The sequence below is a fragment of the Amblyraja radiata genome, chromosome 10, assembly GCF_010909765.2.
Source record: "Amblyraja radiata isolate CabotCenter1 chromosome 10, sAmbRad1.1.pri, whole genome shotgun sequence".
Lineage (NCBI taxonomy): Eukaryota > Metazoa > Chordata > Chondrichthyes > Rajiformes > Rajidae > Amblyraja > Amblyraja radiata.
Window position 1 is genome coordinate 18,729,894 of NC_045965.1, and position 24,554 is coordinate 18,754,447.

Genomic DNA, 24,554 nt, shown 5'->3' on the forward strand with positions numbered 1-24,554 from the left:
GGCGATGATGGACTGGGCAGTGGTCACAACTTTCTGCATTATTTTCCGCTCCTGTACACTCAAGTTCTCAAACCAAGCCACAATGCAACCAGTCAGCATGCTCTCTACTGTGCACCTGTAGAAGTTCGAGAGAGTCCTCTTTGACATACCGACTCTCCGTAATCTTCTCAGGAAGTAGAGGTGCTGATGTGCTTTCTTTATAATTGCATCAATGTTCTGGGACCAGGAAAGATCTTTGGAAATATGCACGTCCAGGAATTTGAAGTTCTTGACCGTTTCCACCATCGTCCCGTTGATATAAACGGGATTGTGGGTCCCTATCCTACCCCTTCCAAAGTCCACAATCAATTCCTTGGTTTTGCTGGTCAGTGTTCTCCCTATCAAAGCATGCGTAATACGCATTGAGCTCGTCAGGGAGTGATGCTTCGCTGACAATCGAGGTGCTTCCTGATTTCGCCTTGTCACCATCATTGATTGTGGTTATAGTATATGGTGATGGCATTCAAGCTCCAGGTAAATTAAGACTTTGAAATCTGGTGACTAGAGAGTTGGGGCAGCTTACAAGAACGTGGAAGGTTGGGGTCAATGAAAGGAGATGGGAGCATGAAATTCATGTCCCACATTCCTCTGCAGTTAGTTTTGCAGATTTCTGGGATTGTTTTCACAAGGTTATTTACGGTTTGGAAAAGCACCAGCTGCATCTGACCTTGCTGATGTTTAAGATCAGTTACATGTCTTTAGAGAGCCACCAAGCTCACCAAAATGTTGGAGCAGATATTCATTATCAACGTGTTCTGCAATCAGAGAACTTCCCACAGGACATCTGTTACTGTTAACCAATGCTCCCTTCCATTTATGATGATCAACACTGTAGTCCAGCTGGGGAAAATGAGAAAAGCTTGGTAGGAAGAACAAAAGCTGATCATTGATCTTTCATATTTAGGTTTCTTTGCACCTCCGTGCCCTGTGCAACTCAATGAAAATTGTTCTAAGGTCCAGGAGTGGCCACGATTAATTTTCTAAGTGCTCAAACTCTGTTTTGTAGAAGGGATAGAAACATGGATGGGCTAAAGATGAAGATGGACTGTCCTGAGGTCAGAGGAAAAATGAGTTGATTTCCAATCACTGAGATTTAGGCAAAAGAACAAATGAGTTATGATGCAGTAATGTTAATGACAGTGAAGATATTTATGCATCAGGAGCATATATTTAGACTGAAATCACTAAGGTCATCATGCATAATTTTCAGCATGCAATAACAACACTCAAACCTCTGTCCCACGGTACGAGTTCATTCCAAGAGTTCTCCCGAGTTTGCCCTGATTCGAACTCGGAGATTTACGGTAATGGCCACTCGTCGGTTCTCGGGGCTCTCGTTTACATTTTTCATCATGTTGAAAAATCTTCACGAGTCTTCCCGTGCTTACCCGCCGTTAGCGAGTCTTCCCGAGTACCTGCCGTTAGCGCTAAGAGACGTCCCCGAGCTCCGAAGTACCCGCTACGTTCATTCTCCGTGCTTACCACGGGTTTGATTATTTTTTAACTCGGGAGAGCTCTTGGAATGAACTTGTACCGTGGGACAGGGCTATTAGTATAATTTGCACTTTTTACTGTTACTGGATATCATGAAGGTCATGAATTGCATTTGCTATTCTCCATTGAATTTCTAGTGTATAATTTACTGTACTAAGTATTGCATTATAAAATTTACCCTATATCATGATATGTATAGTTATGTATCAAACACGAGTTAATATAGCAAGCATTTGGCCTTGGCCCAATGATATTTAAAGCATCCAAATGTGTCCAGAAATAAACTTGTTTACTTTTGAACATGAAGGGTTATAGAAGTTTATTGGAAAGAATGATGGAACAAGTGCTGACCATTGAGACTCTGTGTCTCTAATTATCATGGAAGCTAATTTAGGAATATGCCATTGGCTCATGTTCACCATCCACCACCTCTGGATCAGATGATGTGATTATTATCACATTGCAATAGTTTTGGAAATTCCACTGCTTCTGAAGCACGTCTGTGCACATTTCGCTTTTGAGCATCACTACATGGAAGGAATTAGCATTGCACTTTCATCTCCAACTCAAGACTTTCTGTTATCTGGCTTCTGAATGGTGCTTCCATAAGTTTGGGTACTGTTCAATTCACCTCTACCCTATTCTGGAGATTGGACTTTATCTAAGGAACTGATGGGCTAAAATGTATCATTGTAGAGAATATACTTCTCTATACTGAGAAGTATATTCTGCAGTCTCTATTCTCCCCTTTGTTCTAATTATTGTACTTGAGTTTGAATTGATTGTGGTTATATATAGTGTATCTGTTTGGACAGGATGTAAAACCAAGCTTTCTATTGTGCCTTGGCACATGATAATAATAAACCAAAACCTAAACCTGATATAAACATTATTTCAGTCAAATAAATTCCCAAATTTCTGTTGTGATGTAGTATGAGGTGGCTTTTCATTATTTACATTTTACAGTTTAAGTATTTTTTGAGTAATTCCATTGTTACAAGTTTTGCCTGGGATTATAAGAATCATAGAATAAATAAAAAACATTTATGTAAATCAAAGATAAATGGAGGTCTGGCTTTGCCAAATTTCTTATTTTATTTTTGGGCAGTCCATATTAAAAACATGAATTTCTGGCTGGAAGAAATGGATCAACAACCAGACTGGCTAATGATGGAAAAGGAAGACTGTCTACCTTTTGAAATTGGACCGATCATATTTGCCCCCACAAAACTGCACAAAAAAACCTATAAAGAAAACCCCATAATACATAGTGGAATACGAATTTGGAAACAAATAAAAAAAGATTTAAAATTGAATAATTTACCACTCTGCCTTCCCATTGTAAATAATCCTTTATTCAAATCATCCTTTATGGACAAAGGTTTCACACAATGGAAAAATTATGGAATCAAAAATATAGGACATCTTTATGGGAAAGGTACTTTTCTTTCATTTCAAGAGTTACAACAGAATTATGGACTGCACTCAAATAATTTCTTCAGATATCTACAAATTAGAGATTATGTTAAATCTAATACACAAGTCTACAGGAATAGGGAATCAGAAATTCTTGATGAATGTCTGAACAAGCATCCTAATACTGAAAAACTAATAGCTTATATTTATAACACCCTACTAAATAACGAGGTACCACCGACCGAACCATATAGATACAAATGGGAAAATGAAATAGGTCATCCTATCACGAAAGATATGTGGGACGAAAGTTTACAACAAATACATCAATGTTCATTAAATGCCAGACACACTTTAATACAATTCAAGGTCTTACATAGACTACACTTCTCTAAAATAAAACTAAATAGAATCTTCCCACAAATCTCTCCTATTTGTGATAAATGTCTACATTTAGAGGCTAATTTAACCTACAATCCTGTACGCCTTTGGAGTGTGGGAAGAAACCGGAGCACCTGGAGAAAACCCACGTGATCACAGGGAGAACATACAAACTCTGTACAGACAGGTCAGGATTGAACCTGGGTCTCTGGCGCTGATTGGCAGCAACTCTACCGCTGCGCCACTATGGCGCCCTGAGGCTTGAATTTGAATGTGATACAGGTTGATTTGATCAAGGCTTATCAAGAAACATTCTCTCACATCTGGGATGCATGGGGTCCTACCACAGAATCAAGCCATTTAACAGTAAGACAAAACTGGGATTTCTTCTCCATTGGCACTAAAGTACCAATATCAATCCTTGTACCTTACATGGAATTTAAATGGAAATATTCTCCTGAAGCCTCAATTAATATAGATGTAAAGAAAGCGTTTGCATTATATCTAAGGAATGATTGTTTCATAATAATAGTGTCAATAATTGTGATCTGCTTTCCATAATAAGCATCCGTCACCTTGACCAACTAAATATTCTGTTTGAAATTAATGTGAAAATTGCTGTTCTATTGTTTCAGCTTCAAGAAAGTTTGAAAGATTTTTGGTTATGAAGAAACTGTGTGGTAATTGTGTTTGGTTACATTCCAGGAGTCATTTTATAACCTCTCATCCAGAATATACTCAACCAAGGAGGCCCATGTTCCAGGCTAATGTCATCTAGTTTTATAATTAAAAGCCAATATTTTACATTCTAGGTAGGGTCCATTGCATAATATTCCACACTGATAATTTCTTCATTTAATTCAATTGTCAAAAGTTAACTCCAAACCGAGGCCACACAAAAGAGAGAAAAATAAAGAAATTAGTGCAGAAATAGTATTAGGTTTCTTGTCTTCCAGTGATAAGTTACAAAGTGCTACTCTCCAACCTTGAAGTGACTTTGTAAATGACGAACTTGTTCTAATGTCATGCCAATGTTTTATTTATATACTGCTTAATCTTTGGAATATAATTAGCTGTTGGAAAGTCGATTTATAAATCTTTCAGCTCACTCTTTTCAGGCTATTTTTATAATGTCATTGTACAACAGTGTTTCCTGACTAGATATTTATGCTTCCATTCATAGTATTTATTCAATACCAGGTTATTGAGAGTTCCTGAGAGAACATGTATGAGATATCAACCTTTATTACAATGCCCTAGAGCTATGGTTTTAGTTTGGTCAACTTCAGCAGTAGAATTGCATAGATATAAGGAGGCTGATAACAGTAAATAAAGTTTCAGTGACATCAATAGAACCAAATATTACATGTGGGAAGGAACTGCAGGTGCTGGTTTTTACCGAAGATAGACACAAAGTGCTGAAGTAACTCAGCGGGTCAGGCAGCATCTCTGGGAAAAAGGATGGGTGACGTTTCAGGTCGGAACCCTTCATCAGACTGAATGATTAATGGAAAAAATTAAGTTCAAGCAAGATAATAACAGAATTACATGGCTGCATGTGCTGTTTCAATCAAGATCAACAATTAGGTTTAATTACATCAGCTACCCAAGGCATGAAGCAAAGTGCATCAACTCTCTTGACTCATGATATGGGTAACCCTGAATGTAATCTCCAGCTTGTTCTTGGCAAACATGCTGTAATTCATATATGTGGAAATCAGGAATGGCCTGAACCATATATTGCAGCAAGCAAACAGTATTTCATGGAATACTTCCAGCCTTTCAGATGCAGTGCACCATGGAGATGGACTGTGTAGAAACAAGTAACAAGCTTGAGATGGAGTGTGCTGTGTTCACCACTCTCTGCAGGTTCTGGCAGCCAAGAGCAGAGCAGTCGCCATATCAGGCTGAGATGCATCCCATTAGAATGCTTTCAATAGGACATCTGTAGAAGCTTTCCTATAATATAGTGCCTAAAGCTGAACAAAATACTCTAAATGTGGCCTCACCAACGTCTTACATTTTCTGCAACATGACCTCCCAACTTCTATCCTCTAGACTCTAGACTGATGAAGGCCAATGTGCCATAAACCTTTTTGACCACCCTTTCTACCTGTGATGCTACTTACAAGGAACTATGTACCTGACTCCTAGATCCCTCTCATCTACAACACTCCCCAGACCCCTGCCATTCACTGTGTTAAAGGCTTGTAGCCCATGACTATGAAAGGATTTGATTACAAAGGGATAAAAGTCTTATTACAATTATGTTCAACCTTGGTAAGACTACTGAGAGTAATGAGAACAGCAAATGTGTATCTGAGAAATTATGTAATAAAAATGAACTACAGATGCTGGTTTACGCCAAATACAGACACAAAATGCTGCAGTAACTCAACGGGCCAGGCTGCATCTTTGGTGAAAATGGATAGATGAAAATGGAAAGGATGTATTTAAAATAGATTTACAAAATTGATTCCATGGAAAATGGGTTTGCTGTATGAAGAGAGGTTGAGTAGACTGGGATAAAAACAGAAATTGTTGGAAACACTCAGTTTAGGCAACATCTGTGGAAAAGGAACCATTTGCTGAGTGTAAAAGAAAGAAAGGAGTTCTCATCACAACTTGGAAAATTCTTAAATGGCATGATGGGTTAGATGAAGGGTAGATGTTTCACCTGTCTGGGGAATCTCGGGCAAGGGGAACAGTTTAACAAGGGTAGACTGTTCAGGAACCAGATGAGGAGAGATTTCTTCACTCAAAAGGGCGAACCTTAGGAATTTATTACCATGGAGGCTTGTAGAGATTCAGTAGTTGAGTTCATTTGAGGCAGAAATCGACAGGTTTCTGGAGATCAAGGGATATGACAACTGTACTGCAATCTGGAGCTGAGGTAGATGTACACCCATCTTGAATGATGGAGCAGGCTTGAAGGACCAGATGATCTACTCCTACAATTTATTTTATTTTTTTACAATCACATTGGTATTTCCATGTTTAGATTGCGTGACAAATTCTGGGATAAATCCGGGTATTGAGATGTTTTTATGTGCTGTTGAAAAGAAATATTTATTACATATGCCTCGAATTTCCACAGGAACTCTGCATCAGCAGAATGACTGAATTGCTGAAGAAACTGCTGAGTTTTGAAAGACCACCTTGATATGCAATAGGAAGGGCTCTAAGGAGCAAATAGTGTTCCATTCTTAAATATTTCAGGAGCTTTTAATGGAGTATTGTACAGCTGCTCAGTGCCCCGATGATTTCTATTTTAGACAGTTTTGGTGGGAATTTGTTTTGTTCTGGTTAAAATAGAATCTTTAGCTCTCGAGTTGCGGTCTATGTCAATGTAGTTACAGCATAAAACTTCACAAAACTAGAGGTTGAGAGAGATGGAAGATGGTGTCATGTTGTGGACCAGGTAGATCTTAATGTAAATCTCATTGTAGCAGAACATTTACAATTTGCTACTGATGCACATTTTTAAAATAGAAATGAAATTAAGATAATTGGGGGTCAGAAGCAAACTGTCTTTGAACTCTTTCCTACCATAGACGAAGTTGATTGTGGTCTTGGAGGTTAATCATCTCTGCCCAGGACAGCTTTCCAGGCTATTAATGTTCAAGTTTTACATGAAAAGTTGAAAGTGACTGTCAGACCATGACTGTGGCCAACAACAGAATCCAAACACATCCCTCCAAACTCCCTGTAACTTCAATTATGCCAAATTCCCTACCATCAAAACCTGGCGATCACCATTGCCAGAAACTTAACTTGACCAGTCGGTGAACTTTTGTAACTTTGTTGGTGCCAGAAACGTGGCGACTCTTATGTACTGCCGAGATGAGATCTGCTGTAGGGTTTTACTGGGTTGTATGCACCACAAAGCATTTCACTGTACCTAGGTACATGTGACAATCAAGTATCGTGGGAAGTACCATTGAAGGTGAGGCAGGGAAGATTGATAGGAACCTGAGGGGCAATCTTTTCACACAGAGGCTGGTGGATATATAGAGCAAGCTCCAGAGGATGTGGTTGAGGCAGGTACAATAACTACATTTAAAAGACATTTGGACAGGTACATTGATAGTAAAGATTCAGAGGGATATGGTGCCAAATATTGGTATGAGGGACTAACTTAGATGAGGCATCTTCGTCAGTGTGGATGAGTTGAGTCAAAGGTTCAGTTTCCGTATGGTGTGATGCCGTGACTCAAAGACGGTATCAAAGACTAGCAACTCTCTGAGAAAATAAGTGGAACAGCGCAAGTTTAAATGGGTAACTCCCTAGTTCTATATTCTCCCATGGGACGCGCTGTCACATTTATCAAGGATGACTTACTTCACGCTGCTAATATGCAAAGTGAGCCAAAAACTGTGTGAAACTGGCTCACATTGTATATTCAAACATATAGTAAAATGAAAAGTATAATTACATCATATAAGATGATTTTTTTATAATTGTTTAAATTCGATTTGAAATGAAGCAACTATTTGTTCATGAAATAGGATGTGTATTAAATTTTGGACAGGTGGTGAGGTTTATTTACCACTATGGGTTATTGCTAACATTTACTCTGCAATTGTAACATTTGTTCAAACCAAAATACAGCTAGGAAGGCAGAAGGAGACTAGCTGGCACCCGTCAATATGTAACTAATAAGGTGATGTGAAGTTAGTCATAGACTCTCAGCAGCAATGAGATCAATTTACATCACTTGTGTCACTTGTCATGCAGTATACTGGTCAGTTCAAAATGCCAGGCATTCCTCTTCAAGATAAAAAAAGACTCTCGGCTTTCCCTCGACTCTAACACTGACTGTGCTGAGTTAGTCTGTGCAACCTTCAAAATAATTCAATGGTTTTACTTCTAGGTGGTTTAGAAATGTTACTGCACTGAGCGAGGTGGGGGGCATTTGCCCCCCACTCTATCACCTGCCATGTCTAACGGTTACCGTACTCTTTCCCAGCATCTAAATGACTTGAAAAAAGAAAATTTCAGCCTCAAGCTCCGGATCTATTTCCTGGAGGAGAGAATACAGCAGAAATATGATGACAGCAGCGAGGATATCTACAAAAGGGTAGGAGACTTTCCCACTTTGTTTGGTCAATGTATTGAGAATATATTCTCTGCAAGATGTCAAAATACAATATTTCTAACCTAATATATTGGAAAATGAATAAGCAGTACAAGGAAGGTTCAAATGTCAATATTCATGCTCTTTTTATTATTATTTTTTATCTCAACCACAAAAAAAGGCAGAAGACACCGCCCCATATATCAGGGGCATGCTACTCCTTATTAATATGCAATGTAATCGCCAAATAGTGTGTGAGGATATTGGAGAAATATGTGAAGCACATCAAACTAAGATAGTACAGGAAAGTTGAGAAGAAAGTTGAAAGAACATGATTTAACATTTGTTATCAATGGCTTATTAATACTACTAGTGTCATGCCATGACTACAATGCAGATACGAGAATCAATCTGGATTGGAATTATCCCTAAGCACACCACAATTTCAGCCCCACAATTTGAATATAGTTGCCAGAATATATAGTGCACTAGACCAAGTGCAGACCCGTTGGGTCTGTTCCCCCAACGTGCGGTTGTGGGGGGGGAGGTGGCATGCAGCGTTACACACACTAACTATTCCCCCCCCCCTCCCCAACCGCACTCACGCTAATTACCCCCCTTGATATTATATTAATATTATTAATTTGCTCCTTTTACCCCATAACCACCCTATCTACTGACGCATAGCCCCCAACTTGCAGTCACATCTAGAGGGGGGGGGGGGTAGAGAGTTAGGGCAGAGAGAGAAGGGGCAGAGACAGAGAGAGAGACAGAGACACAGAGAGAGGGGCAAGATGGAGAGGGGGGTGGAGAGGAGGAGAAGAGGGAGGGTGGGTGAGAGGGGAAAGGTGGGGGAGGAGGGGAGGGGAGGAGAGAGAGAGGGTGAGAGTGAGGGGGATAGAGAGGTGAGGAGGAGAGGTGGGGAGCAGGGAGGGGGAGGGAGGGGGAGGGTGGAGGGAAGAGGGTAGGGGGTGTGGAGGGGAGGGGGAGAGAGAGGGGGAGAGAGGGGGAGGAGAGGGGGGGATAGAGGGGAGATAGAGGGGGGAGAGAGAGGGGGGAGGGGGAGGAGAGAGGGGGGGAGAGCAGGGGAGAGGGGGGGAGAGAGGGGGAGAGAGGGGGTGTGCTGAGAGGGGGTGAGGTAAGGGGAGGGGGAGAGCTGGGGAGCAGGGAGAGGGAGGGAGGGTGGAGGGAAGGGGGTAGGGGTGTGTGGAGGGGAGGGGGGTTTAGGGGAGGGACAGTGGGGGAGGGGATGGAGGGGAGGAGGGGGAGAAAAGAGGGGAGAGAGAGAGAGAGGGGGGGAGGGGAGAGAGGAGAGGGGGGGGAGATGAGAGGGGGAGAGGAGAGGGGGGAGAGGAGAGGGGGGAGAGTAGAGGGGGGGAGAGGAGAGGGGGGGAGGGGAGAGGGGGGGAGAGGAGGGGGGGGAGAGGAGGGGGGGAGAGGAGGGGGGGAGAGGAGGGGGGAGAGGAGAGGGGGGGGGGAGGGGGGGAGAGGAGAGGGGGGGAGAGGAGGGGGGGAGAGAGGAGAGGGGGAGAGGAGAGGGGGGGATGGGGAGAGAGGTGGGGAGAGAGAAGAGGGGAGAGAGAGAGGGAAAGGGAGAGACAGGGGGGAGAGAGAGAGAAAGAGAGAGGGATAGGGAGAGAGAGAGGTGGGGAGAGAGAGGAGGGGAGAGAGAGAGTGCCTTTTTACTTCAACCCAAACCCCCCAAACAACCATTTGCAGGCAGTGCTTTTTTACTTCAAACTAACCATATTTTCATTTTCAAACCACATTAAGGGTACTTACTCACAGTTGTGTAGACATTTGTTCAGTGTCATTCAGAGCTCAGAGTGCCCTCCAGCTTGCAGAGACTGATTGAGGCACACCACTTCCTGGTTTTATAGTCCCTCTCGCTCCGTCCAGCAGGGGCAGCAGAGAGAACGGTGATTTTTAAAAAAACATTAATTTCTCTCTGATTTTTCATCGATGGGAAAAATACTCTGGTCCAGGAAGGCAGACATGGGCTCTGATCGAGGTGGCCAAAAATGACGGCCGTAGGTGGCGGCGTTCTCTCGGAAATCGCAGCACAGTGGGCCAAAAGTGGTCAAGATTAGACTTTTAGTAATATAGAAGATTATCTCAGTCATCTGCAGTATCCTTATGAGAGTCAGGTTAAATGACTGCACGAAACAACCAGGAATCAATGCAAGGTTTAAATTAAATTTAAACATACTCTGGGCCATAAATCAAAGGAGAGCCTTGTTGCCTGGATATCTGAATCTGATAGGATTCCAAAGAGATATCAATGTTTAGTTTAGTTTAGTTTGGAGATACAGTATTGCATGGAAACAGGCCCTTCGGCCCACCGGGTCCGCGCCGACCAGCGATCCCCACACATTAACACTAACATACACCCACGAGGAACAATTTTTACATTTACCAAGCCAATTTACCTACATATCTGTACGTCTTTGGAGCCTGGTGGTATTTGTTATCTTGCTGTATTTCAGTTATCAGCACATTTTAAGAATATTGTTTAAGAAGGAACTGCAGATGCTGGAAAATTGAAGGTAGACAAAAGTGCTGGAGAAACTCAGTGGGTGCAGCAGCATCTATGGAGCGAAGGAAATAGGCAACGTTTCGGGCAGAAACATTGCCTATTCACCCACTGAGTTTCTCCAGCACTTTTGTCTACATTTTAAGAATATCTCAGTTTTAAAATGGGACAAAAAACTGATATATCAGCTCATCTTGGCGACTAGATTTGATAATGTAAATGCCAACTAGAGAATATCTGTGGTTGATTTTAATGCTGCACTAAAGAAACTGGCAATGAACAGGTAGAAATCCCACCTGTAGATTAACCCTTATTAATTCATGCCATTTATAATCTCCACTACACATATGTGCATGCCACCCTTTACATGGTATTACGGTACTACACAAGGTCAGCTAACTCGCGCGCTCTCTCTCACAAGCCAGCGGAGCTAGATGCGAGCAGCTGGCCGTTTGAATGTTCCTGTTGCGTGTTGCTATGGATCATTCATAAACACCACCTGTCCACATTTGGTCCATATTCCCACTAGACCTTTCCTATCCATGTACCCGTCCAAATATTATTTGAATGTTGTTATATTATCTGTCTCAACTATTTCCTCTGGCAGCCCGTTCTGTATATCCACCACCTTCTGTGAAAAGATTACCCCTCAGCTTCCTATTAAATCTTTCCCTCTCACCTTAAACCTATGTCCTTGGGTTCTTGATTCCCCATCTCTGGGTAAAGAATTCTGTGCATTCAACCTATCTATTCCCATCATGACTTTAAACACATCAATAAGACCACCCCACAAACACCTGAGCTCCAAGGAATAAAGTCACAGCCTGCCCAACCTCTCCCTATAGCTCAGGCCCTCAACTCCTGGCAACATCCTTGTAAATCTTCACTCCATTCTTTCCAGATTAACAACATCCTTCCTACAGCAGGTGACCAAAATTGAACACAATGCTCTAGCTTCACCAATGTCTTGTACAACTATAACATAACATCCCAACTTCCATACTCAATATCCTGTCTGATGACCACCCTGTCTACCTGTGATGAAAATTTCCGGGAACTATGGACCTAGATCCCTCTACGCTATAACTTTCTCCAGGATCACTGTGAAAGTCCAACCCTGGTTTGACTTCCCAATATGCAACATCTTGCACTTACATGCATAAACTCTATCAACCAATACTCTACTCACGTGCCCAGCTGATCAAGATCCTGCTACAATTTTTGATAGCCTTCTTTGCTGTCTACAATGCCACCCACATTAGTGCTATTTACAAACTTACTAATTCTCGTAAATATTCAACCTGGAATCCATTTTTATGTTGAGTTTGGCTATTTGTCCACTTTCAGTGGTGGTCTGCTGGTGGATTTGTCAGCTTATTGGTTTCCTGCCTGCGATACAATCAGCTAACAGCCGGCTAATTAACGTCATGTTTCATGTGCATTCCTGCAATTCCCAGTGGCGTTGAAGTGGGCAGACATGTAATCCCTAGGTTGAGTGAGAATTAATGCCAATTGTATCAAATTCCATGCAGGCTGTGAACATTTTGGAGACATTATAAAATGAGCAGGACTAATTATTTTCTAGGGCTACTTAGATCTCATCATGATTGATTTTAATAAGTCTCTTTAGTGTACTGTAAAATTGCTCACCTAACACCAACCGGATCATAATTAGCATATTCAAATCAGGGACCAATATTTTCAATCCAATGCTGTCAACATTTTAACATCCATGAGTAGGCTGAAGCTTCTGAGGAAGCGGACCTGTAAAGCATTTACATTTTTTACCCTCAAAAGTGTAGAACACTGTTTTGGTTTCATTTCCTCCTGTCATCCAATGCCCTATCATGGAGTCCCTCTTGAGAATCTCTTTCTCACACTTGTCCAGATACAATTTTCACTTTGCCAGCAGCGGCTGCCTAATTAAAGCAGGTACAAAGTAAAAGAGCAGCTTGGTATATTATTGTCTATTAGTTCAATACGACTATGATTTTGAGTCAGAAACCAACACCTGTACTCTCATGTAAACTAAAATCTCCTGTCTCCTTGCATACAGGCTTCATTAGATCAGAACCAACGAAATCCAAACACACTATTTTGAGAGAATAAATACAAATTATTACAGTTGCTACGTAGAACATAGAAGAGTACAGCACTGGAATAGGCTCTTTGGCCCACAATTTCTGTGTCAAACATGATAGCAAGTTAAACTAATCTCTGCTGCTTGCGTGATACATATCCCTCCATTCCCTGCATATCCATGTGCCTGAACACAATACTCTAAAAGCCTGTTATATGTCACTATTATATCTATTTCAACCACTACCCTTGGCATTCAACACTCTGTAAACAAAAACCTACCCAGCACATTTCCTTTAAACTTTGCATTTCTGATGTTATAGGTACACCCTCTAGTCTTTGATATATTCACTCTTGAAAAAGGTTCTGAATGTCTACCCTATCAATGTCACTCATGGTACACAATAGGTTTTATCCACATTTTATGGGTTATGAATTGATTGCTAGCACATTCAACAGTGAAAGACTTAACAACTGGCCTAAGATATTTTATGTTGGTAAAAGGACGGTGTGTTGCTTGTACATTCAACAGGAGAAAGCCACAACATACATATTGTCTCATAAATTGGCAGTCATGTTAGAAGGAGGCATAAACGTATCAAAACAGCTTTTGATATATTGTTTTAATTTGTTGTTTTATATTTTGGTGTTGCAAGCCAACAATTCAAATGTTGTTAGAATTAGTTCCAATAAAAGTAAAATCCATTGCAATTTATTTCTTTTAATTGTGCTTCATGAATGCTGTGAAACCAAATGGTGCATTTTTATGGGGTATACATCAGACATCTTGACTATCTTCACCACCATTATTTCCAAGGGAACATGAATGAGTTATAGGATGGATGTGAACACATGTGATGTTTAGTCATGCAATTTGGATGAAGGCTTAGTTCGATCAGCATATGTTTGAGCTTTATTTGCCCTATATTTGATGAGAAAATAATTCAGGCTGACACACTAGTGTAATATTTTGATGAGGAGTTAAACCAGGGTTCTGTCTGCCTTGTGAGTGCTTGTGAATAAAGGAAGCAATGAAAGCAGTTTAATATATCCTCACCTTGGTTTATCTTTTAACAACTTAGAAGGAGGGCATTCAGCCTATCAGATCCATGTCAAACAGCTATGCATTACAGAAATAGGCCCTTCAACCCAAATGATGAAGGAATGAATCGACTGGGCTTATATTCACTGGAATTTAGAAGGATGAGAGGGTGTCTTAAAGAAACATATAAAATTCTTAAGGGATTGGACAAATTGCAGGGAAATGTTCCCGGTGTTGGTGGAGTCCAGAACCAGGGGTCACAGTGTAAGAATAAAGGGTCGGCCATTTAGGACTGAGATGAGGAAAAACGTTTTCACCCAGAGAGTTGTGAATCTGTGGAATTCTCTGCCTCAGAAGGCAGTGGAGGCCAATTCACTGGATGTTTTCAAGAGAGAGTTAGATATAGCTCTTAGGGCTAATGAAATCAAGGGACATGGGGAGAAAGCAGGAACGGGGTATTGAATGGCGTTGCTGGCTCGAGTGGGCCGAATGGCCTACTCCTGCACCTATTTACTGTGTTTCCATGCTTCAAATTGCCCATTCCAACCAAGCTGCCTAACCAAGCTTCTCCCCTTTTCCCCTGCCTGGCTCTATATTCCTCCAAACATTCCCATTCCACGTGCCTGTCCAAGTGTCCTCTAAATGTTGGAATTGTACCTACTGCTACTGCGTCCTCTTGCAGTTCATTTCATACACGCACCATCCTCTTTGAGAGAAAGTTGCTCTACAGGTCCCTTTTAAATCTTTCCTCTCTTACCCTAAACATAAGTTTATGCTCCTCGACTCTGGGAAAAACTGTGGGATATTCACCTTAACGTTTTTGCACTCTTTCCAATTTAATGATATATTTCCTACAACAGGACATCAAGAACTGTACAGAATACTCCAAATGCGGTCTTACCAAAGTTTTACCGGCTGTACCATATTGTCCCAATTCCTGTACTCAGTACCCTGACCAATGGTGTCAAGCATGGCAAACACCTGTCCACCAGTGTGGCCACATTCATGGAACAGGTGCCTGCACCCAAAGGTCTCTGTTCTACGACACTCCCCAGCACCCTACCATTTGCTGTGTATGTCCTGCCCTGACTTCTGTTCCCAAAGTGCAACCCCTCACATTTAAAAAAAATCCATCTGGCATTCCTCATCCCATTGGCCCAGTTGATCAAGATCCTGTTGTAATCTTAGATAACCTTCTTCATTGTTGACCATCCAACCAATTTTAGTATCATGTGCAAGGAACAAGCATGCCACCAGCATTTTTTGATACAAATAGAGAACAATGTGTTGGTGCACTGGGGCACATCACTCATTACAGGCCTCCAGTCTGAAAAATAACCCTTTACCACCATTCACTGTGTCCCACATTCTAGCCAATATTGGCTCGTTCACCCTTGATCCCATATCATCTAACCTCACAAGCTTTACGATGTTAAAGGCCTTGCTAAAGTCCATGTAGACAATGTCTACTGCACTGCCCTCATTAATCTTCATGGTCAACTCTTCATAAAATTAATGAGACATGGTTTCCCAGGCACAAAGCCATGCTGATTATCCCTAATCTGACTTTCCAAATGTATGTAGATCCTATCTCTCAGAATCCCCTCCAATAAATTACTCACCATTGATGTTAGGCTGATTGGTCTGTAGTTCCCAAGGTTTTCCAAGCAACCGTTATTAAGGAGAAACATAATTAGTAGAGGCCCTCCAGTTTTCCAGGACCCCACCCATAAACGTGGAAGGAATATCTCTGTTGGGTACCCCGTAATTTCATCCCTAGCTTCCCACAATTCCGTAGGATATGCCTGAGCAGGTCCCAGGGATTTATCTATTTTTATGTGTCTACACTGTCTCTTAGGGAAGCAATCCAATTGGCCTATTTTTCCATTTCCCTGCAACTTACTTTCAAGAGTCAAGTATTTTATTGTCTTACAATATGTCCTGAAACAGAACAATTAAACTCTTAATTGCAGCTGCAGCATCACATATGTGTAAACAGAGCACTCAATAAATATAATAAACAACAAAAAATAAGTTCAATAATTAAAAAAATATAGTGCAAAAACAAAACAACATCCAAAGTCCCTGGAGCAACACAAGCCGTTCATAGTTCAGAGTTTCATTGGAGCTCGTAGTATTCAATAGTGTCATGGTTGTTGGGAAGAAGCTGTTCCTGAACCTGGACATTACAGTTTTCAGACGTCTACACCTTCTTCCTGATGGCAGGAGTAAAATGAGTGCGTTGCCTGAGATGTATGGGTCCCTGATGATGCTGGCTGCCTTTATGAAACATCGTCTCTTATACAGTAGATCCTTTCCCTTGTGTGGAGGTCAGTACCCGTGATGGATAGGGCAGTGTTCAGCCCTTCCTGTAATCTCCTTTAATCCTGGGCATTTGAGATGCTGGCCAGGTCGTGATGCAACCAGTTAATATGCTCTCTATCGTATTTCTAACTGTAGAAATTAACGAGAGTATTGATTGACATACCAAATCTCCTCAATTTTCTAAGGAAATAGAGGTGCTGATGGGATTCATTTATGATTGCATCAACACTAGCCAATTAACCAATATGGGTGAAAATAAACTCACTCATACACAGGGAGAATGTGTATACTCCACACCAAGTAGCGCCTGAAGTCAAGATCGAACTCGAATGTCTGGAGCTGTGAGCTAGAAGCTCAAACTATTGCATTAATGAAATGCTCACATCATAACAACTTTACATTAAATTTGTTCTGGATGTGCAACCACTTACACCGTATGAGTAGATGTAAAGCTAAATTCATATATATTCATATCATGGTCCCACATTTTTCCAAAGACCTGTTAGGTTAGAATATACACAATGGCCAGACCCTAGGAAGACTTATAGAATGGATGTACACGTCCAAGATCCCAGAGGTAACAATGCAAGTGAATAACGTACAAGGAATACTTGCTTTCATTAGCCAGGTTATAGAATATAAGAGAGGTCACAGTACAACTGTATAAAGCAGGAATCAGCTACAGTTGAAGTACTGTGTGCAGTTTTGATGTACTATATTAAACAGGACTAAGCTACAGTTGCAGCACAGTGTGCAGTGTCATAGAGGGGTGCGATTGCACCTGGAGAAAGTATAAATAATATACACTCAGATATTGTCCTGGATAGACCATTACAGTCATGAGGAGAGATTGGATAAGCTAGGTAGACACAAAATGCTGGAGAAACTCAGCGAGTGAGGCAGCATCTATGGAGAGAAGGAATGGTTGACGTTTCGGGTCGAGACCCTTCTTCAAACTGATGACGGGGGGGGGGGGGGGAATAGAAAGTGGGCGGAGACAGTAGGACGTAGGAGAAGTGGGAAGTGTGAGGGGAAGGATGGAGAAAGCAAGGGCTGTCTAAAATTAGAGAAGTCAATGTTCATACCGTTGGGGTGTAAACTACGCAAGTGATAGGCTAGGCTTGCTTTCCTTGGAGTAATGACCTGATTGAGGTACGTAGAATTATGAAGAGCACAGTGGGTAGATAGTGATCATCTATGACCAAAGAACATAGGTTTAATGTAATGGGCAGGAGATTTAGAGGGGATTTGAGGGAGGGTTTTTTTTCACCCAGAGAGTGGTTGAAACTTGGAACTCGCTGCCTCGGAGGGTGATGGATACAGTGACTCTGACAACATTCAAGGAGTATTTACCTGTAGATGAGCACTGGAAAATACTTTGATTTAGAAGGCACGGACTGATTGCTGGGAAATGGGATTCATTTAGATGGGTGCTTCATTGACTGGCACAAAGCTGATGGGCTGTAGACCAGTTTCTGTGACCCTGACAGCCCGTCAATGCTGAGGTTGGTTGAGTTGACGATGTGGGCGTGCTGTTCTTCATACAATCTCATTTGTTATTTGGGCTTCTAATCATCCTACTTAAAGGAAATGCACTAATTTCTTATCCCATTTGCCTTAAACTACTACAGGTACTTCCATCTTCAATTCAGTGCTTGAGGTGAAGGGCATTAACACTACATTCAACCCTACACTCTCTTCATTAATATGTTACCCGGTGATACAAGAAGTTAGTGTAGCAATGTTCATCACTACAGAACTACTGAGTATCACGACCCAAAACATCACCCATTCCTTCTCTCCAGAGATGCTGCCTGTGCCGCTGAGTTACACCTGCTTTTTGTGTCTATCTTTTGTACATCTCAGAGACTGTCAGTTTCCCACACTTATTACCAGGGTTAGCCGAGGAAGAGCTAATCTGGATGCTATCCGTGCATTTCATAGTGACTGCAATGAATATCGTGCAAATAATCTCCATGCATCTTTTGAGAAGTAAAATGGATGTGGTCAGTTCATGATAGGCTCGGCAGAAGGAAACTAGTATATCTTACTGAAATTCTCTTCAGAAGCCTTCTACGTACATTTCACTAACTAGCCTTTAATCTTATTTCCACATTCCCCAATCTACATTTTATTTTCTCCTGCTCAGTGTCCATACCTTTCCTCATTAAGAACTGAGAGGTATTTAGGTTACATGAGCAGTATGATACCATTACCAGCTATTTTAAATGTGCCTAGGTAGACAACCAGGCAAAGGGTCTCAAGTCACATATTCTTCTTTGAACGGGCCACTGGGTGTTGCATGTGCAGCCAAATAAAAAGTCTGCGATAATAAATTAAAGGATTCTATCTAAAATTGTAGTTTTATATTGTGATACACGGTTATTTAAATATTCCCTGTTAAAATGCTTCCTACTCATCAAAACCACCAGTGAATGTTGTAAACATATGAAAAATTAAAATGCCAAGGGTCAATAATGTTAATTATCAGTTGGACTCGTGCTGGAGTATTGATTTGACTAAATAGCCAAGCTGGGAAAAATCAGGGTGGTAAACTCAAGTGTCAGCTGAGCATGTGATTCTTAAATGCTTGTTTAGAGAGGAAAGGTTATCCTGAGATATAATTTTCAGTTATATTGTAACATAGCATTCTGGAGACAAATAAAAAGCAAATTGTATTTTTAATCCGCTTCACAAACTTAATGCTTTTTACACATCACGTTCTCAAAACTGTCTTGTGGCATAATCGACAGACACACCTCGGGCTTCAATATAGGGCTGAGTTGTACTCTGAAAGTTTCTCAATCTGATTGCAGTTTTTTGTTGATTTTGTTGATCTATGATAGGAGAGGGGTACAATTGGACTCAGTGCCCCCTTAATTTGGGAGGAGTCAAAGTCCTGCCAGAGGTAGGTGGATACAGGTGAAAGGGGGTTGATTGGCAGAGGGTGGAGTAAGTGACAAAGTCTCAAGATGAAAACGAGTCAAAAGGGTGTCAGTTAAGGAAAGAAGAGGAGGAGTGGAATGTAAAGCTGGAGGGAGGCATATGAGTGAAAGGAGAGTGGTGGGCAGGATAGAGGGAAAGGTGAGACTCGAGGACAGGAGATTAGTGTACGAAGGAAGTGAAAGGAGCAAGGGGCCGGAGACAGGTTAGTGGGAGAGATGGGTGTGCACTGGGATGGTGGAGGGGGATGTACAGGAATGAGAGATGGGGTGGTGGTTACAATTAGGAAATATTCATATCAATGTGTTATAAACTACCCAAGCAGAATTTGAGGTGTTGTTCCTCCAGTTTGTATGTGACTTCATTTGTAATGGAGGAGGCCAAGGACAGAAAGGTCGGCATGAGGATAGGAAGGGGAGTTAAAATAATAAGCAACCATGAGATCCATCAGGCCTTGGTCGACAGAACGCAAGTGTTTGATGAAAAGGTCATCTCGGCTAAACTTGATCTCGCCGATGTAAATGAGACCACATCGGGAACATCGAATGCAGCAGGCTAGGTTTGAAGAGGTGAACGTGAAGCTCTGTCTCACATTGAAGTAATGTTGCAGGGGTCCCTGGATTGAAGTGAAGGAGGAGATGTAGTGGCAGGTGTTACATCTCCTTTGGTTGCAGTGGAAAGTACCTGAGGAGGGGGCAAAACAAAATCATATTTCAGTTTAAGTCAATTATTTCAGATTGGAACAAGAAAACGACAAGATAGATAAAATCTACAATATGAAAGGGACTAACAGATGAAAAAAGAAGTCTCTCTTCTGCAAGTATTCCCTCTTACACACTCCCTACTAGCTGGATAGGAAGATTGATAAATGTGTTAACAGGTTAATTACAAAATCTGTCTCACGTACTTGGAAGCTGCCAACCAATGAGAGAGTTCCGCAACATATTTATTCCGGCTTGGATTTATTCTTAGAACTGTTGCTGAGGAAACATCAAACCTAAATATAGAAACTGTTGCTGCTGTCAATTCTTGCAACAAATTACCTATCAGAGTTTAATCGTTCACTGCTTAGAAATAATTAAAAAAGAGAGTGTAAATAAATTCAGGAGTTACATAAGACCATCGTTTGAATGTAGATTCTATCTCTGATTTTTAAAATTCAAAGTGTTGAATTAACCAGTAATTCAATTTAGCTGATAGAATTAAAACAGCAACATTAAATATTTTGCAAAAAGTTACATATATTATAATTGAAGTCAGCTGCTTGGAAGATCAATGCATTTATTTTATATTCTGCTGTTATATGATATTGAACTTTACCCTCCCCTATTTTTATTTGCTTGATGAAGTTTAATATGCGTCATGCTGCCTTAATCTGAGAAGCAGCAGCAACCTGAGAATGGTGGCTTAGGCTGTCCTGCATCTTTATTGGGATGTAGCCAACAGTTTGAATATCAAAGGCACAGGACATTTCTGCATGGTCAGTTTTAAGTATACTGCTTATCAAAATGAGCAATTATTCTAATTTAACAAAAAAATATTCAATTGGTGGCTTTCCTAAAATATGGCAAAGTGAGTTAGTCCAGTGAGTTTGTTTGTGGGATATGTAGATGATTAATGAATAAAGTGATTTCAATTGGACTGGCAGGAATCACTTCCAATGGGTTTGCAAAAGATCTTTAAATCTTCAATATCAACCAATATACAAGGAGATTGTGTGAACTAATCAGGGTGCCTCAAATTTCTGCAGTACCTAAATACTATTTTTTTGCAGAGCATCCATCAGTCTATGTCATGAGATTGGAGTTTAAGCATCTTGCCTGTCTTGGGCAAGTTGTGATCATTATTTGCCTGGAAAGGAAAATGAAAACTGAAATTAGTGACGAGAGCTTCTACGACTGACTTGAACAGCTTACACTGTCACCCAAGAATGATCTGACTGCAAACCCACAATATTACTGCGATTTCACCCCCAATAACTATCACTGGATTTCAATAAAAGGAAACCTGTAGTTGCATTTTCAGAGGTCAACAAACTCTGCCATAGCAATCTTTCACCCCACTAGTCTCCATATCCAACACATTATACTTTGGTGCTTTCACCTGCTCCAACACGATCCCACCTTCAGCCACATCTTCTACTCTCCCATCTTTCTACTTTTTGCAGGGAACATTCTGTGTCCCTGGTCCATTAATATTTTCCCATCCACCCCACCCCATCCCCTAGCGCTTTCCCCTGCAAACATGTGAGGTGCAATGCTTGTTCCTACACTTCCTACCTCACCACTATCCAGGGACTAAAACAACCGTTGCAGGAGTGGCGAGAATTCTATGTGCCTCGAACTATTGCATTCAGTACTCGTGATGCAGTGTCCTCTACATTGATGAGACAAAACATAAACAAGTATGAGCTCTGTCTGCAATGGCCAACTTGAGTTTCTGCTTGCACATCATTTTCAACTTCCCTCCCCATTCTCACACTGGCCTTTCTGTCCTTGGCCTTCTCCACTGCAAGGGTGAACAGAAATTAGTAGAACAAGAACAAATCAGTAGCTTGCAGCTAAGTGGTATAGAAACAACATAGAAACATAGAAAATAGGTGCAGGAGTAGGCCATTCGGCCCTTCGAGCCTGCACCGCCATTCGATATGATCATGGCTGATCATCCAACTCAGTATCCCATCCCTGCCTTCTCTCCATACCCCCTGATCCCTTTAGCCACAAGGGCCACATCTAACTCCCTCTTAAATATAGCTATTAACTGGCCTCAACTACCTTCTGTGGCAGAGAATTCCACAGATTCACCACTCTCTGTGTAAAAAATGATTTTTCTCATCTCGGTCCTAAAAGACTTCCCTCTTATCCTTAAACTGTAACCCCTAGTTCTGGAGCCCTAGTATGAACATTGAATTTCCGGTAGCCCTCTCCCTATGTGTTCCTTTCCCATTCCCACCACTGATCCATGGTCTCTCTCCCTCTATTCACCTTTCCCATCGCTATCCCTTACTATCTCCCCCCCATGCTACCTATCACCCTCCCCCACCTGGTGCTATGGGGTGGGAGATTGCAACATCCACGTGATCCACACTGTTTCGACTAATGCAATCAACCCGACGTGCACAAACAAGATCAAACAGAACAAGTTGACGTACAACTTTAGGCTGTACATGCCATACGCAAGGTGAAGAAGACCTGGTGCTATCAGTGCATCACCCACATACCTATTTACCTGCACCTCTTCTCCCTTGGGTCATCTTTCCTATCTCCTCCCCCACCTGATTCCATCTGTCATCATCTTCCTCTTACATGCCTCCATCTGTCACCCATCAGCTTGCCTCTGTCTGCACTCCTCCACTTCTCTCCCCTTTGTGGCTCCATCTGCGCATCGATGGTTTTAAATGTAGGACATGAAGAAAGGAAATTGGTTTTCTCTTCAGTCTTTATTTTGTCCCTTCACAATTTTCTGTGATCCGAGCAGATCCCTATTGTCCAATATCTTCGAAACGTATAAAATACCCATATAAAACTCTCAAATTTCCCATTTCATTAAAAAAAAACTCAGGTCAATCAAGCATGATTTGCTTCCAACAAGTTTTGGACCTGTCCCACTTTCCCGAGTTACTCACGAATTCTCCCGAGTTTTCCCCTTGATTCAAACTCGGAGAATTACGGTAATAGCCAGCCGTAGGTATTCGGGGCTATTTTTTTACTCGTGGACATTTTTCAAAATGCTGAAAAAACGTCCCGACTTAACTGATGCCCCGTGTACCTACGGCTGGCATTACGAGCCGCTACGGAATATCTACGGACTCATATGGTCTCACACAGACTCGCTAAGGACATTCCCCGAGTTTGAATCAAGGGGAAAACTCAAGAGAATTCATGAGTAACTCGGGAAAGTAGGACAGGGGCTTTTGTGACACATGCATGTCCAAGTGAGTACTAATTTTGTCCTCAAGAATCTTTTTGCGTAGCTTTATTACCAGTTTATCCTTTCAACAATATGAACAAAAATAAATAAACTGGTATTTTGTCCCTTTGCTTTTTTGAAACACTATAATGAGTACATTTGTTACCAAACTTTCAAAATTACTGAAATAACTGCATTCCAAAGGCACCTGTTTGGTTGTAAAGACATTTGGGTCATATAAGTCATAACAGTTGCAAGATAAATGCAACTCCTTTTGTCTTTCTTACATTATCAAAGCTGACCAAATAATTTGCCTTTCAGAACATCGAGCTGAAAGTTGAAGTGGAGAGCCTGAAACGAGAATTGAATGTAAAAACTGGGCTACTTGAAAAAGCCTCGTAAGTCACAGTTATTATTTCCACCTAAATCATTGTGCATGCCTTAAAATTTGCAGTCAATGTAAAGTCATTCTGTCACAACTTCCACCAAGGTTATATTTGTTTGAAAAAGTGCAGTGTTTTTTCTATGTTAAAAAAAAAATACACCACAGTATATAAATTATATACTCTACATTCTTGTTGATATGAATAATGATATTATGCTGCCATGTTCCAGATTTGATTCTGCCCATCAGTGACTGTGCCAGAATTCTAGTGTATACAATTGAGTGTATTAGACTGTGGTAGCAGGGCATGCAGCTGAATATTTCACAATCATGTGGCTGCAAACCTCCATATATATCTGTGATCAACTGACCAGGCTCTCTGCACTCATGCCATTCATATTGGGATAGGGGTATGGAGGAACCTGGGTGTCACATTGGCAACGCATTAACTGGAAAGAGGTATGAAAGGGTGATTATGTAGTTCTTGGTGACGTTCATGGACTTCATTGAAATTGCTGAGACTGGGGCAAATCAGAGGATTGGAGAATTAACTTTTGTGGATGGGGAGGGGGTGAGGAACTCTCGGATGGGAGTAATCAGTGAGTGGGTGGAGGAGTCAGACCCCCCGCAGGATCTGGTCATAATTGTTCTTGAGCCACGTTTGTGAATCATTGCAGTCACCTGGTGAAGGTACTCGCACATTACTGGTGCTTTGAGTGTTCCAAACGTTTGACCCTGGAAATGTGAAAGTCCAGTGATATATTTCCAAATTATGTAGTGCAGATCTGCAATGGGATGCTGCAGAAAGTGATCTTCCTGTGCATCTACTGTCCTTATCCTAAGTGGTGATGAAGGTCATGAGTTTGCGAGTGGCTGTCAAAGCAGCCGGGACAAAAACATTTTACAGATGGTGCATAGTAGAGCCATTGTG

The 24,554-nt window shown here is 41.4% G+C and overlaps 1 protein-coding gene across 2 annotated transcripts in view; it reads left to right on the top strand.

Annotated features, from left to right (window-relative positions):
- LOC116977628 (phosphodiesterase 4D interacting protein) overlaps positions 1-24,554 on the top strand; it is a 375,033-nt gene that overhangs the window by 162,529 nt on the left and 187,950 nt on the right. For both annotated transcript variants that reach the window (XM_033028241.1, XM_033028242.1), the window contains exons 4-5: positions 8,300-8,410; positions 23,560-23,636. In XM_033028241.1, coding sequence (XP_032884132.1) covers positions 8,300-8,410; positions 23,560-23,636 — 188 coding nt within the window. The remainder of the gene's footprint in view (positions 1-8,299; positions 8,411-23,559; positions 23,637-24,554) is intronic.